Source organism: Pseudorca crassidens, chromosome 16, assembly GCF_039906515.1.
Source record: "Pseudorca crassidens isolate mPseCra1 chromosome 16, mPseCra1.hap1, whole genome shotgun sequence".
Lineage (NCBI taxonomy): Eukaryota > Metazoa > Chordata > Mammalia > Artiodactyla > Delphinidae > Pseudorca > Pseudorca crassidens.
Genome location: NC_090311.1, coordinates 63,608,483 through 63,623,171, shown reverse-complemented (window position 1 = coordinate 63,623,171; position 14,689 = coordinate 63,608,483). Strand labels below are relative to the sequence as shown.

The 14,689-nt window shown below is 39.3% G+C and overlaps 1 protein-coding gene across 1 annotated transcript in view; it reads right to left on the bottom strand.

The window, feature by feature from the left end:
- Window positions 1–6: 6 nt before the first annotated feature.
- PBLD (phenazine biosynthesis like protein domain containing) overlaps window positions 7–14,689 on the bottom strand; it is a 20,839-nt gene continuing 6,156 nt past the window's right edge. The window contains exons 5-7 of the mRNA XM_067708898.1: window positions 11,176–11,225; window positions 3,360–3,504; window positions 7–2,006 (exon numbers count right to left, since the gene is read on the bottom strand). Of these exons, the coding sequence (XP_067564999.1) occupies window positions 1,959–2,006; window positions 3,360–3,504; window positions 11,176–11,225 (243 nt within the window). The 3' untranslated portion in view covers window positions 7–1,958. The remainder of the gene's footprint in view (window positions 2,007–3,359; window positions 3,505–11,175; window positions 11,226–14,689) is intronic.

Here is a 14,689-nt window from a genome sequence, read left to right as displayed (position 1 = left end):
CCTGCAGTCAGGCAGACCTGGGGTGGGATTCTGAAGTCAGCCATTTAACCTTCTTCTGCCTCCATTTTCTCATCTGTAAAATGGGGATAATAATAATAAGACCTATTCATAGAGTGGTTGTGAGGGTGAAATGAAATAATATATGAAAAGAAATTAGCACAGTATGTATCTGGCTGAACTTGCCTGAAGTCACTGCCCTCAAAGCTGAGAGTTATGTTCTAGAAGCCAGTGAGGATACTTGGGAAGCAGCAATTCCCACATTAACATTTCCTCTTCCTTTGCGTTGCTCTCTTCCCTCAAATACTTGGCAAAGGAAAACACTTCAATGTCCTAGAAGAATCTTCTCTTCACTTTGCATCATTTTTCTGGGCATAAAAATGAGATATGAGGTTGTAACCCTCTAGAAACCCCAGGAGCCTCTGACCCAGTGTGGTCACACCGAGCCAGTGATCCTCTCTCTAAGGAAGGGCAGCAAGTTTGGAAATGGCCACTGCACATGAGTTAAAGCATGGATTGAACACAGCATTGCTATACACCTGTTTTTCTTTAAATATATAACCCACCAACCTGTAAAACGGGCTTTTGGTTGTCCCTAAATTTAACCAGAAAAACCAGAACAGCAAGTACTTTAGGAACTAAAACTAAGCATTCGTCTTTAAAAGTGTGAAGCCAGGGACTTCCCTGGCGGTCCAGTGGTTAAGAGGTCACTTTCCAAAGCAGGGGGTGCAGGTTCGATCCCTGGTTGGGGAGCTAAGATTCCCACATGCCTCAGGGCCCGAAAAACCAAAACAAAACAGAAGCAATATTGTAACAGACTCAATAAAAACTTAAAAAAAAAAAGTGTGAAGCTGATCCTCCTTGCTGTCACTGGAAATGATTAGTAGTGTTTAAAAGAATAGAAACACACATATATGAATATTACATGTGATCCTAGCACAGTGTCCAGCTTATGGTAGACAGCCAGTAAAGGCCAGCTGAATCGGGATAAATAAATATACTGGGCACACAACAAAGTTGTTTTTATGGATAATTTAAACAGGAAAACTCCAGAATAAGCCTCTCTTTAGAGAAGGTATCTTCTGAAACAATGGTTTTCAACTGGGGGCTTTCTCTAGTTGCGGCAAGCGGGGGCTGTTCTTCGTTGCGGTGCTCGGGCTTCTCATTGCCGTGGCTTCTCTTGTTGCAGAGCACAGGCTCCAGGTGCACGGGCTTCAGTAGTTGTGGCTCATGGGCTCCAGAGTGCAGGCTCAGTAGTTGTGGCACACGGGCTTAGTTGCTCCGCGGCATGTGGGATCTTCCCAGACCAGGGCTCGAACCTGTGTCCCCTGCATTGGCAGGCGGATTCTTAACCACTGAGCCACCAGGGAAGCACCTATATTAAAACTCTTGACAAGCAGATTTAGTCAATTTCACAAGTCCTTGACGTGAAGCTATGTTTGCCATATTGTTTCTAAACAAAGTTCACATTTTAGAATCCGGCTGTTATTCTCTCACTAATACTCCTAAGCTCTTGTGTTACTTGACAAAGCCTATTAACTTTATTACTTTCTGCACTTTGTGGTTGGAAAATGCCAACTGCAAGGTTGCATGATGAATGCATCATCAAAGTAAGATGAGGACTCTTTGTTTTGTTTTGTTTTATTTATTTACTTATTTTTGGCTGCGTTGGGTCTTCGTTGCTACGGGCGGGCTTTCTCTAGTTGCAGTGAGTGGGGGCTACTCTTCTTTGCGGTGTGTGGGCTTCTTGTGGGGTCTTCTCGTTGCGGAGCATGGGTTCTAGGCGCGGGGGCTTCAGTAGTTGTGGCGTGTGAGCTCAGTAGTTGTGGTAGGTGGGCTCCAGAGCGCAGGCTCAGTAGCTGTGGCGCAGGGGCTTAGTTGCTCCATGGCACGTGGGATCTTCCCGGAGCAGGGCTCAAACCGGTGTCCCCGCATTGGCAGGCAGATTCTTAACCACTGCGCTACCAGGGAAGCCCAAGGTAAGATGAGGACTCTTGATCACCATTTTGCTGCTCCATTTGACGGAGAAAATAAGTATACCAAAGACTCAATTAACAATATTCACCTGTCTCAGTAAAACCTCAGCCATTCTCCATCTTGATTTACACTAGAATCACCCGGGGAGCTTTAAAAAACAGTGCTGCTTGGGTCCCACCCCCAGAGATTCTATTGTGATTGGCTGGGCATAGGAATTTTTAAAGCACCTCAGGTTATTTTAATCTGCAGCCAGCTTGATGTTTGCACTCAAAGGCCCCAACTTAATAAGACTTTTTTTAATGTGTTATTTTTTTATTGGAGTATAACTGCTTTACAATGTTGTGTTAGTTTCTGCTGTACAGTGAAGTGAGCCAGGTATAGGTATACATATATGCCCTCCCCCACCCCACATCCCACCCATCTAGGTCATCACAGAGCACAGAGCTGAGCTCCTTGTGCTATACAGCAGGTTACCACTAGCTATCTATTTTACTCATGGTAGTGTATTTATGTCACACTTAATCTCCCAATTCATCCCACCCTCCCCTTCCCCCCACTCCCCACCGTGTTCTCTACCTCTGCCTTTCTATTTCTGCCCTTTAAGATCATCAGCTGCTTACTGTGTTCCTGAAGTAATTTTCAGAAAATCTACTCTTGTACTAACTGCTCTGAGTAGAAGCGTACCTTGGCTTGTTTCCTAACACCCAGGTAACAACACAAAGCATCTAAGGTCAAAGAAACTTTGACTATTCTGTTAAAACTTATCCAATCAAAGAGCCATTTTTAAAATGAGACTTTCAGTAAGCTGAGTTCTCTCTATGTTAGAGCTTAATTCCTTCTATCTACTACATTACTTAAGTCCTTGCAAAATGTCTCATCTTTGGTCCTGAAAAGAATTTCTAATTGTCTGAACTATAGGTAAGGTTAAAAATATCCAGCTAGAATCTTTTAAGCTAAATGTAGTATCAGCCATGTCCAGTCACATAAAACTCATCTAATTTCATTCTCCTCCCCATTTGGTGCTAACTAAATGAAAACACAGAGGCTACAAGGAGCTCGAGCTCTTTTTTGGGGGGGCGGGGGGGGTCTCAACTACCAAAGCACCAGGGAAATCCCCACACACTTTTTTTTTTAATTGGCTCTAGTTCTTCTTTACATGAATCTTCATTTCTCTTACACCTGCATCTAGGTGTAAGCAGTCTCATCATAAGATTTGGTCAATATCAACTTGCAGACATGAACATTGCTGATATCATTTGACAAAGAAAACAAACCAGAGAGGTACACAAATAGGTGGGTCTGATTTTTTTTTTTTTTAGGAAATACTTGGTTCTACAGGAATCTAGGATTTGAGGCACTGCACTTCAAAACAAAATACTACTTACATTTTCTAGGAGGCAAACAGCAGCAGGATTCCCACGAAATGCTTTTGCTGTGAATGCATCTGCTATGAAAATAGGGAACTTCATTTTCCTTGCAATGTTTCTGCAAGCTCTCAAAATTGCTAGTAGCCTGCTTTCATGCTTGTTGCTGCAAAAAATCAAAAAGTTAATGTTTTACTAGCATTTTCCAGGTACAAAGTCAAGCAATTATTCTAACACACCTAACACACATTTAAAGTGATCCTCTGATTTTAAGCCTCTAAATTGAATTTGTTTTAAATTACTGGATTAATATTTTTTCATAGTGTACACATACTTAACAACATAATCATATTCCTAGAGTAGCCAAAACTACATTAGGCTATGCTTTTAATGAAGTGCATGAAATTTTCAAGGGGCATATATGTTGCTTATAGTTTCCCAATGAATATTACTGCCCTTTTAAAATAATGCATTTTTTCTAATTATAAAAGTATGCCCATTATCGCTTCCTTAGTGGCGCTGTGGTTGAGAATCCTCCTGCCAATGCAGGGGACACAGGTTCAAGCCGTGGTCCAGGAAGATCCCACATGCCGCGGAGCAACTAAGCCCGTGTGCTACAACTACTGAGCCTGCACTCTGGAGCCCATGAGCCACAACTACTGAAGCCCGTGCACCTGGAGCCTGTGCTCTGCATGAAGAGAAACCCACGCACTGCAAAGAAGAGTAGCCCCCGCTCGCCGCAGCTGGAGAAAGCCCACGCGCAGCAACAAAGACCCAACGCAGCCAAAAATAAATAAATTTATATTTTTTTACAATGCCCATTATAAAAAAAACTTGGAAAATCAAAAAGTGACTCATAACCATGTAAATCAGCAATAACTTTTTTTTTTGGACTTAACATAATCAAAGGAGCCTCATACTTTAATTTTGTGTTATTTTATAAATCTGCAGATGGAGACTTTTTAACTCATGATATAGATTTGTTAAAATAAAGCTTTTCATTATAAGAATAACACTTTCTCTTTACTGAAAACCTGTAAAATATAGAAAAGCAGGGTGGGGAGGGGATCTCCTGTATTCTCATGCCCTACAGAGAGAAATTCTGTTAAACATTCTCAGTGTTTCCTTTGCTTTACTAGAAAGCATGGGTTTTGTCATAGGCATGGAGGGATTCTTCCCTCCCAAAGTTATAGAACTTTTAAAATATTCAGCAAATTAGAAGGTGCTTTGTTTAAATCTAAAAGAAATTAACCTATCCTAACATGTATTTCTTGTTCTCAACATTAAGATAAATAACAGTGGGACGCCTTGCTGGCGGCCACACCTGGCACCAGCCCACTGGCAGCTCCCAGGCCTACAGGTTTCTTTTTCTTTTCTTTGTGTGTAATTTATTATACAAGTGTTTTGCTTAACTTTCTTGCCAAATGCCTACGTTTTTCTGCCTTTTTTTTTTAGGTATAACTGATGTATTACTTTCAGGTGTACAACATACTGATCCGATATTTTTATATATTGGGAAATGATCTACCACAATCATTAACTACCTAGTTAATCCATCACCATACAAAGTTACAAAAAAAGGGTTTTTTTGTGTGTGATGAAATTTTGAAGATCTACTCTCTTAGCAGCTTTCAAATATGCAATACATTATTGCTAACTATAGTCACCATGCTGTACATGACATTCCCGGGACTTATTTATTTTACAACTGTAAGTTTGTACCTTTTGACCCCCTTCAATAACTTCAGTAAGGTTGCACCTTCTGACCTCCAAGCAATAACATTATTAATATTTTAGATATACAGTTTTTAATCATAATTTTTACCCTTTTAACAGTATAGCATGAGTATAAATGCTTCAAAAACATCATTTTAATAGATTTACAATAGGTTCATGCATATGCTATAAATTATTTAACTATTTCCCCTTTGGTGAGTATTTATTTCTAATTTTTCACTTGTAAAGATAATGTAGTGATCAAATTTTTTGACTGTAAATCTTGGTCTGCATTTCTGATTCTTTAATTATAATAGATTCCCAAAAACCAAATCCCTGGGTCAAAGTGTACAGACATCTTAACTTACACATACAGTTAAATTTATCTTCAGGGCTTCCCTCGTGGTGCAGTGGTTAAGAATCCGCCTACCAATGCAGGGGACACGGGTTCAAGCCCTGGTCCGGGAAGATCCCACATGCCACGGAGCAACTTAGCCTGTGCGCCACAACTATTGAGCCTGCGCTCTAGAGCCCGCGAGCCACAACTACTGAGCCCATGTGCCACAACTACTGAAGCCCACGTGCCTAGAGCCCGTGCTCTGCAACAAGAAAAGCCACCGCAATGAGAAGCCCACGCACCGCAACGAAGAGTAGCCCCGGCTCGCAGCAACCAGAGAAAGCCTGCGCACAGCAATGAAGACCCAACGCAGCCAAAAATAAATAAACGAATAATTTTTTAAAATTTATCTTCAGAGAGTGTATCAACTTAGCATATGAGAATGCCCCACCATTGGTGATCTGATAGATTTTAAAATACCTTGAACTTTCATTTGTGTTTCTTGGATTATTCTAACCAGACTGCAAAGAGCATAAAGTCAGAACCTCTTCTTGTTTTTCTTTGCTACTAAAATCTCAGTTTCTAGAACAGTGCCTGACACAATAAATGTTTATTGAATTAAGTAAATAATATACTGAGCATGCATCACAACTGAACTTTCATACATTGACTGGCAAATACTTAGGGCTTCTCAACATGGTATCATCTGCCAGCCAACATTTCAGTTTCAGTAGCATCACCATTACTGACAGTACACTGCAGTTTGTTGATGTAATTATTTGGAAATTTTATTACAGATTGCCTTTATTATTTTAGAAAAATTGAATAGAGACCAGAAACAAATTAAAGTTCTGACAATGAAGCATAGTTTTCATAAATAGAATTGACATTGTTACAGAAATCATAGGTATGCCAAAAGGAGCAAGTTTTTAGCCTCATTGAACTACAGCCCCGTTGGTCTCAGCCATCAGCTATGTGTTCAATTGGATGAGAAAATCTATCTTGAAAAGACTGTATAACTTTTCTACAGAGATCATAAATTACATGTTTATGTTTTTAAAATGTTTCTTTAGATAGTCTTGTTTTCTTGCTCTAATTTGGTACAGAAAAATAAAATTCTACAACTAAGTACTTTATCAGGCTTCTAGAAATACTGCATTGCTTCTCAAGTGAGAACATTTCTTTAAAGGGAAAAATCCTCCAAGACTCTAATATCCAATGTCATTTGCCTGTTTGACAACAACTCCTCTCCACCCCACCCCTCCCACACACACACTTGCACTTCTCTTTTTCTAAAAGAACTCTGATTTTGTTTGGGGAGGCAATGCGCCCGGCCCCATCAATGTATCATAAATGGTCTAAGCCAATCTGTATGATTTCATTCTCCTGTGCCAGATGCTCCCTCTTCCAGATCCTCTTGCAGCTAGAGATGGCCATAGGACCCATTTAGAGCAAGATTGCTGGAGAGATTCTAGGGACAATCTTTGGCTTTCTGATAAAAGGGGCAGATGGGAAAGGAAAATGGACAGCCTCTTTTTCCCCCTCCTCTTTTTCCTGTCTTGAATATGTTGCTGATGCCTGGAAATGCAACGATCATCTTTTGACCATGAGGTGACAAATATGAAGAGAAAAAGCTAACAAACTAGGTAAGGAAGAAATAGTATAGGTTCTTCACAATGTAGTTAACCTGCTAAATCAATGTTAGATCCTCCTACTTCCAGACTTCTTAAGTAAACAGCAAATATCCTTAAGGTTCAAACTATTGTCAATCCATGGAGTAGCCAAAATAATGGCCGAAGTAGCCAAAGGTGTCCACATTCTAATTCCAAGAACTTGTTAATGTGCTATGTTGCATGGCAGCAGGGAATTAAGGTTGCATATGGGATTAAGGTTGCTAATCAACTGATTTTTTTTTTCAACATTTGAAGGCAGGACTTTTTTTAAAAATTTTATTTTTATCTTTGGCTGCATTGGGTCTTCCTTGTTACGCGCGGGTTTTCTCTAGTTGTGGTGAGTGGGGGCTACTCTTCGTTGCGGTGCGCGGGCTTCTCATTGTGGTGGCTTCTCTTGTTGCAGAGCATGGGCTCTAGGTGCACAGGCTTCAGTGGTTGCAGCAAGCGGGTTCGGTAGTTGTGGCACCCGGCCTCAGTAGTTGTGGCTTGTGGGATCTAGAGCACAGGCTCAGTAGTTGTGGCACATGGGCTTAGTTGCCCCGCAGCATGTGGGATCTTCCCAGACCAGGGATCAAACCCGTGTCCCCTGCATTGGCAGGTGGATTCTTAACCACTGCACCACCAGGGAAGTTCCAACTGACCTTAAAATAAGATTATTTTGGATTATCCCAGTGGACTAAATGTCACAGGGGTCATTAAAAGTGGAAGAGGGAGGCAGAAAAGTTCAAGGCAGTGATTTGAACATGCTGTGCTGCTGGGTTAAAGACAGAGGAAGGAGACACAAGCCAAGAAATATAGATAGCCTCTAGAAATTGAATAAGGTGGGACTTCCCTGGTGGTCCAGTGGTTAAGAATCCGTGCTCCCAATGTAGAGGGCATGGGTTTGATCCCTGGTCAGGGAAGTTCCTCGACCCCATGCCATGGAGCATGGCCAAAACAAACAAACAAAATTGAACAAGGCAAGGAAACAAATTCTCCCCTAGAACCTCTAGAAGGAACAAATCTGGATTAGTCAGTTGAGGATGCCATAACAAACCATAGACTGTGTGGCTTAAACAACAGAATTTCTTTTCTCACAATCTTGAGGCTGGGAAGTCCCAGATCAAGATTGATTTTATCCCAGTGAGACCTATTTTGGATTTGTGACCTTCAGAACTATAAAATAATAAATTTGTGTTATTGTTACTCACTAAATTTGTGATAATTTGTTATAGCAGCAACAGGAAATGAACACAATCCAGTATTCTGTTACTTGCAGCCCAGCAAAATCCTAACTGCTGCACAAATTTCCAAGAACAATAATAATAAATACTTACTGAGCACTTATTATGTGCTAGACATGGTTCTAAGAGCATTTAATCCTCAGAGCATCTCATGAGATAGATCCTTATTATAATCTCCATTTCCATTTTACAGGTGAATAAACAGAGGCTCAGAAATTTTAAGTATCTTGCCCAAGGTCACATATTTAGGCAATGCCTAAATTTGAACCCAAATAGTCTAATTGAAGAGTCCATGTTGTTAACCACCGTGCCTTAGAATATATCCCAGGACCAGAATTTGAGGAACTCTTACTTAAGGAACTAAAATCTTAGTTCCATGAAATTGTAAACTACCACTGCATAAGAGAAATTTTGTCTTAAGTGTTAAAATACTTTAGACCATCTTTGAAATGAAAACTCAAGAGTTTAAAAATTCTCTTAGAATTTGCAGACACTCAAGAATACAAAGGACCCTGGTACAAGAAACACTAAATAATTGTACTATGTATGAAAACTAAACAAGATTTCTGATTAAGTAAAAAGAGCTCTTGGTCAAGTGTGAAAGTTTCTTAAGCATTTTTATTTGTTCTAGAACAGTGCTTTTCAGATTTTAGCATTCATCAGAATCACCTGTGGGGATGTATTAAAACACAAATTGCTGGACTCCATGCCCAGAATTTTTTATTTCATAAGTTGTATTAAAACACAAATTGCTGGACTCCATGCCCAGAATTTTTTATTTCATAAGTCAAGAATTTACATTTCTAACAAGTTCCCAAGTGATGCTGATGCCGTACTTAGAGACTCACTACAAAAAGAGCATGAAGTTTCTAACACCATAAATGTATTAAAACTATCTTTCTAAAATGTATTTTATAAATTTAATTTTTATTCTCAAAGGGGAGAAAAAGTATTTTTATTCATTTAATTTGATTAATATTCCTGTTTGTGCTCTATGGTAACCAGTTATGCTTAACATAGGGTTCACATTAACAATTTAATTTTCAAAAATTACTGTGTATTTCCTAAACACCAGGCACATGCTAGATTTGGGGGATAAAATGATGAACAAGTCACTAACTCTCTGTCAAGGTATTCTCAGTCAGTGAGGAGACCAATGTAAAAATTATAAAATATAAAATAAAAAGATAAAGATACAATGCTTATGAACACAAGGAGAGAGCAATAACTCTGCCCAGGAGGCAGTCAGAGGGAGCTCCAGAGATGAGGTGACATTTGAATGGGTCCAAAAACATATACAAAAAAATGTCCAGCAGTTCCATAAGGGGGGAACAGGCATCTTGGGCAGAGTGCATGGATTAATCCCAGGGTAAACAATTCAATATGGAAATAGATGTGGCAAGAGGATAGGAGAGGGTGGAGTTAAGGCTGTAAAGATCTGCTGGAGCCAATGTTCATGATTTCTTCTTTATCTTTGTGGGTTCAGAAATCCAAAGTTCAGTTCAACAGCTACTGTGTGGCAGGCAGACTCCAATACTAGGCACCAGGGAGAGAAGAGAATCTCATGAATGAGCCATACACCTCTACCCTGAGGATCTAATCTAGAATTTACTTTTGAAGATGTCTTTTTTTTTTTCTCTCTCTCTCTCCTTAAAATTAGTTTTGGTTTCATTCCTATAAGGAAAAGGCAGGATTAACATCCCCCTGAATTGCTGAGAGAAAATTTGAGGCAGGTAAAGTTTAAGCAACTTGCTTTTATTTACCCAGTAAATGGGCTTGCACAAATTTTGGCATCCAGTCAAATGGCTGGTCCTCAGGTGCAGCTATCAGGCAGGGCTCTGAGCAACTATCCAGCACAGTGTTTTTCAAATGATCCAAATAATTTAAATTATCCTTCTCTAGTTTCACTGACATTCCGTTTGGACACCTAGAGTGGCTTTACATGTCCCTCAATAATGCCAAGCAAATATGCTGTTTAAAAAGAAATAAATTCCCCCAGAGGGTACAAGCTCATAAATCTAAATTCATATGATTTCAGGACTTCCCTGGTGGCGCAGTGGTTAAGAATCTGCTTGCCAATGCTGGGGACACGGTGTCGATCCCGGGCCAGGGAAGATCCCACATGCTGTGGAGCATCCCATGCACCAGAATTACTGAGCCTGCGCTCTAGAGCCCGGGCTCTAGAGCCCGTGAGCCACAACCACTGAAGCGCGCGTGCCTAGAGCCTGTGCTCCACAACAGAGAAGCCACCGCAATGAGAAGCCTGCGCACCGCAACGAAGAGTAGCCCCCACTCGCCGCCACTAGAGAAACCCCGCACGCAGCAACGAAGACCCAACGCAGCCAAAAATAAATACATAAAATAAATTTATAAATTCATATGACTTCTCAACTACTCATATTTATCTTTTATAACTCTTTAGTTTTTAATAATCAAATTAGTATATGAATATAATCCTTTTATAAACAATAAAATAGTACGGAAAAAACTAAAATCCCATTTGACAATTCCCTGTCCCACTACCTTCCCCGGAGTTCCACTGGGTTTGTTTTTGAGAACACAGTAGACACCTTCCTGAATTCTAATCTTGGTTCCATTTACCATGGAAATGTAGGGAAATCATAAACCTCCCTTGTTCAAATAGCTTAGTCATTAAACCTGCCCATGGGTATGCCTGGGAACACTGAGGCTTATTTGTCCCTCTGTAACTAACTGTCTTAGCTTGTTTACAGTCTCCTGTGGCTACAGACAACAGAAAGTTGATTTCTGTTATTCTGTAGTTGTTAGCATAAAAGAATCCACTTAGCTTTTGCTTATGACTACTGCCTCAAAACAAGGATACTCATTAATAAATGCCAGTTTAGTTCTTTGAAAATGTAAATACTTACTAATAGAGCACTGACTGGCATTCAAAGTGTACTTGAACACAGTCTACTTGCTGGTGAAAAGAAAATGAGTATAAAAAAGAATTACAAATTATAAGTAAAATAAGTTTTTAAATAAAAATTTGGAAGAAAGTCTATTTTTAAATTAGTTTCATTTAGCTACTAAGACCATATATATATATATACACACACACACACACACACACACGCACACACATACACACACACACACATACACATATATATGGCATTCAACTACTTTGTGTTTACTTTTACCCATATTTCCTATACTTAATAGAAGCTCTGAAACACTTCCTTTGTTCAAATATTTTTAGACTCGTTCTGATTTCCTCAACTACATTTATGTTTGAATACCCACTGTTTTGGATGGAAATTTTTCACTTTTCTGTTAAAGTTTACAGTTCTCATCTTATTGTCATGACTTACCATTTATCAACCAAATTATTGTCCCCCGCTTCCTCTCCCCACTGGTAACCACTAGTTTGTTCTCTATATTTGTGAGTCCGTTTCTTTTTTGTTATATTCACTAGTTTGTTGTATTTTTTAGATTCCACATATAAACGATAACATACAGTATTTGTCTTTGTCTGACTTATTTCACTTAGCATAATACCCTCCAAGTCCACCCACATAGTTGCAAATGGCAAAACTTCATTCTTTTTTATGACTGAGTAGTATTCCATTGTATAAATATACCACATCTTCTTTATCCATTCATCTGTTGATGGACACTTAGGTTGCTTCCATATTTTGCCAATTGTAAATAATGCTTCTATGAACACTGAGGTGCATGTATCTTTTCAAATTAGTATTTTTGGTTTTTTTCAGATACATACCCAGAAGTTGAATTGCTGAGTCATATGGTAGTTCTATTTCTAGTTTTTTGAGAAACCTCCATACTGTTTCCCACAGTGGCTGCACCAATTTACATTCCCACCAACAGTGTATGAGGGTTCCCTTTTCTCCACATCCTTGCCAACATTTGTTATTTGTATTCTTTTTCATAATAGCCATATACATATGTTCTTTATAGATATTCATATTCATATATATAATATCTAGTTAATACAAAAGCAAGCAGTAATGGAGGAATAGAGAAACAATAAAGACATGACATATAGAAAACAAATAGCAAAATGGCAGACTTAAACCCCACCTTAATTACATTAAATGTAAATGGCTAAATTCACATCAAAGGGATTTTTTTTAAAAGACATGATCTAACTATATGCTTTCTATAAGAGACAAACTTTAAATTCAAAGACACAAATAGATTGAAAGCAAAAAAATGGGGAAAAGATATGCCATGCAAAGTATAACCAAAAGAGAGCTGGAGTGACTATACTAATAACAAACAAAATAGACTTTAAGACAATATTTGTTACTACAGACAAAGAATGACTTTTTTTTTTTTTTTTTTTTTTTTTGCGGTACGCAGGCCTCTCACTGTTGTGGCCTCTCCCGTTGCGGAGCACAGGCTCCGGACGCGCAGGCTCAGCGGCCATGGCTCATGGGCCTAGCCGCTCCGCAGCATGTGGGATCTTCCCAGACCAGGGCACGAACCCGTGTCCCCTGCTTCGGCCGGCGGACTCTCAACCACTGCGCCACCAGCGAAGCCCAAGAATGACATTTTATAATGATAAAAGTATCAATCTATCTGGAACATATGACAGTTATAAATATGCACCTAACAACAGAACCCCAAAACACATGAAGCAAAAACTGACAGAATAGAAGAAATAGACAAATCAACAATAATAGTTGGAGACTTCAATGCCTAGTTTCAATAATGGATAGAACAACTAGACAGAAGATCAACAAGATTTAACAACACTGTAAACCAACTAGACCTATCAGACATCTCTAGTACACCCCACAATAGCAGTAAACAGCACATCCTTCTCAAGTGCACATGAAGCATTCTTCAGAATAGACCATATGTTAGGTAGCCCATAAAACAAGTCTCAATAAATTTAAAGGCCTGGAATCATACAAAGTGTGTCCTTCAACCACAATAGAATAAAATTACATTTTAATAACAAAACAAAAAGGAAATTTGGGAAATGTGGAAACTAAACACCATTCCCCAATAATAAAAGTGAAGCTCCCCGGAGAAATGGCCGATTCTAGGGCCAGGGTAAAGAAAATACCAGATGAGCCTGCAGCATCTTCTAGTACCAGAAAGTAAGGCAGTCTCAAAAAATAAAAAGGATAGGGGCATGTCAAAGGGATATAGAAGCCAACCTGAAAGTGCTCCCAGTGGCCTAAGCAAGAACAATTTGAGCAACAAAATTAGTAATGTAGTAGTAGATTATAACCCAACGTACAAAAATGAATATCCACGAGTCTGTACTGACATATATAAAAGATGAAAGAATGAAAGAAAGAAAAACCTTACAGAATAATATCAAATAATTTATCTAGCTACTCTCTCTTCCAGGAGATGGAGTTTATTTATTTATATAAATTTATTTATTTATTTATATTTTTGGTTGCGTTGGGTCTTCGCTGCTGCGCGCGGGCTTTCTCTAGTTGCAGAGAGTGGGGGCTACTCTTCGTCAACGTGTGCGGACTTCTCCTTGCGGTGGCTTCCAGGAGATGGAGTTTAAATACCCCTTGAGTATGGGTGCACTCAGTGACTTGTTTCCAAAAGAGTAGACCATAGGAAGAGGATAAAAAGCAACTTCACAGTGGAGAAATCTGGCAAACACTACCTCACCCAGGTGATTAAAGGTAACACCATCAGTGATAAGTCATGTTGACAGCATATACTTTTGATATGGTGTGATGGGAATGGCACTTTACTTCTGTAGTCTTCTTCCCAAGAACACATTACTCTTGTCTAATTATGCCAAAGACATCAGAGAAATTCCAACTGAAGGATATTCTACAAAGTACTTGACTAGAGGATGCTAAGGAAAATGTTGACTAATGTAATTTAGCATCCCAGATCAGATACTGGAACACAAAAAGGATGTTACAGAAAAACAAGTGAACCCCAAATGAAGTGCAGCGTTTAGTTAATAGCAATGGACCAATGCTGGTTCATTACTTGTGACAAACATACCATAGAATGTAAGATGTTAACAACAAAGGAAACTGAGTGAGAGGTATACAGGAACTCTTCGTACTATCTTGGCAACTTTTTTGTAAACCTACAACTATTCTAAAATTTTTAAATAATTAAAAAAAACAAAACAAAACTGAGGCCTGCCAATAACCATGTAAGGGCGCTTGGAAGCAGATCTTCCATCAGTTGAGCCTTGAGTAACTGCAGGCCCAGCTGACACTTTTTTTTTTTTAATTTTATTTATTTATTTATTTATTATCTTTGGCCACGTTGGGTCTTCATTGCTGCACATGGGCTTTCTCTAGTTGTGGCAAGCGGGGGCTACTCTTCGTTGCAGTGCATGGGCTTCTCATTGCGGTGGCTTCTCTTGTTGCAGAGCATGGGCTCTAGGCACGCAGGCTTCAGTAGTTGTGGCACACGGGCTCA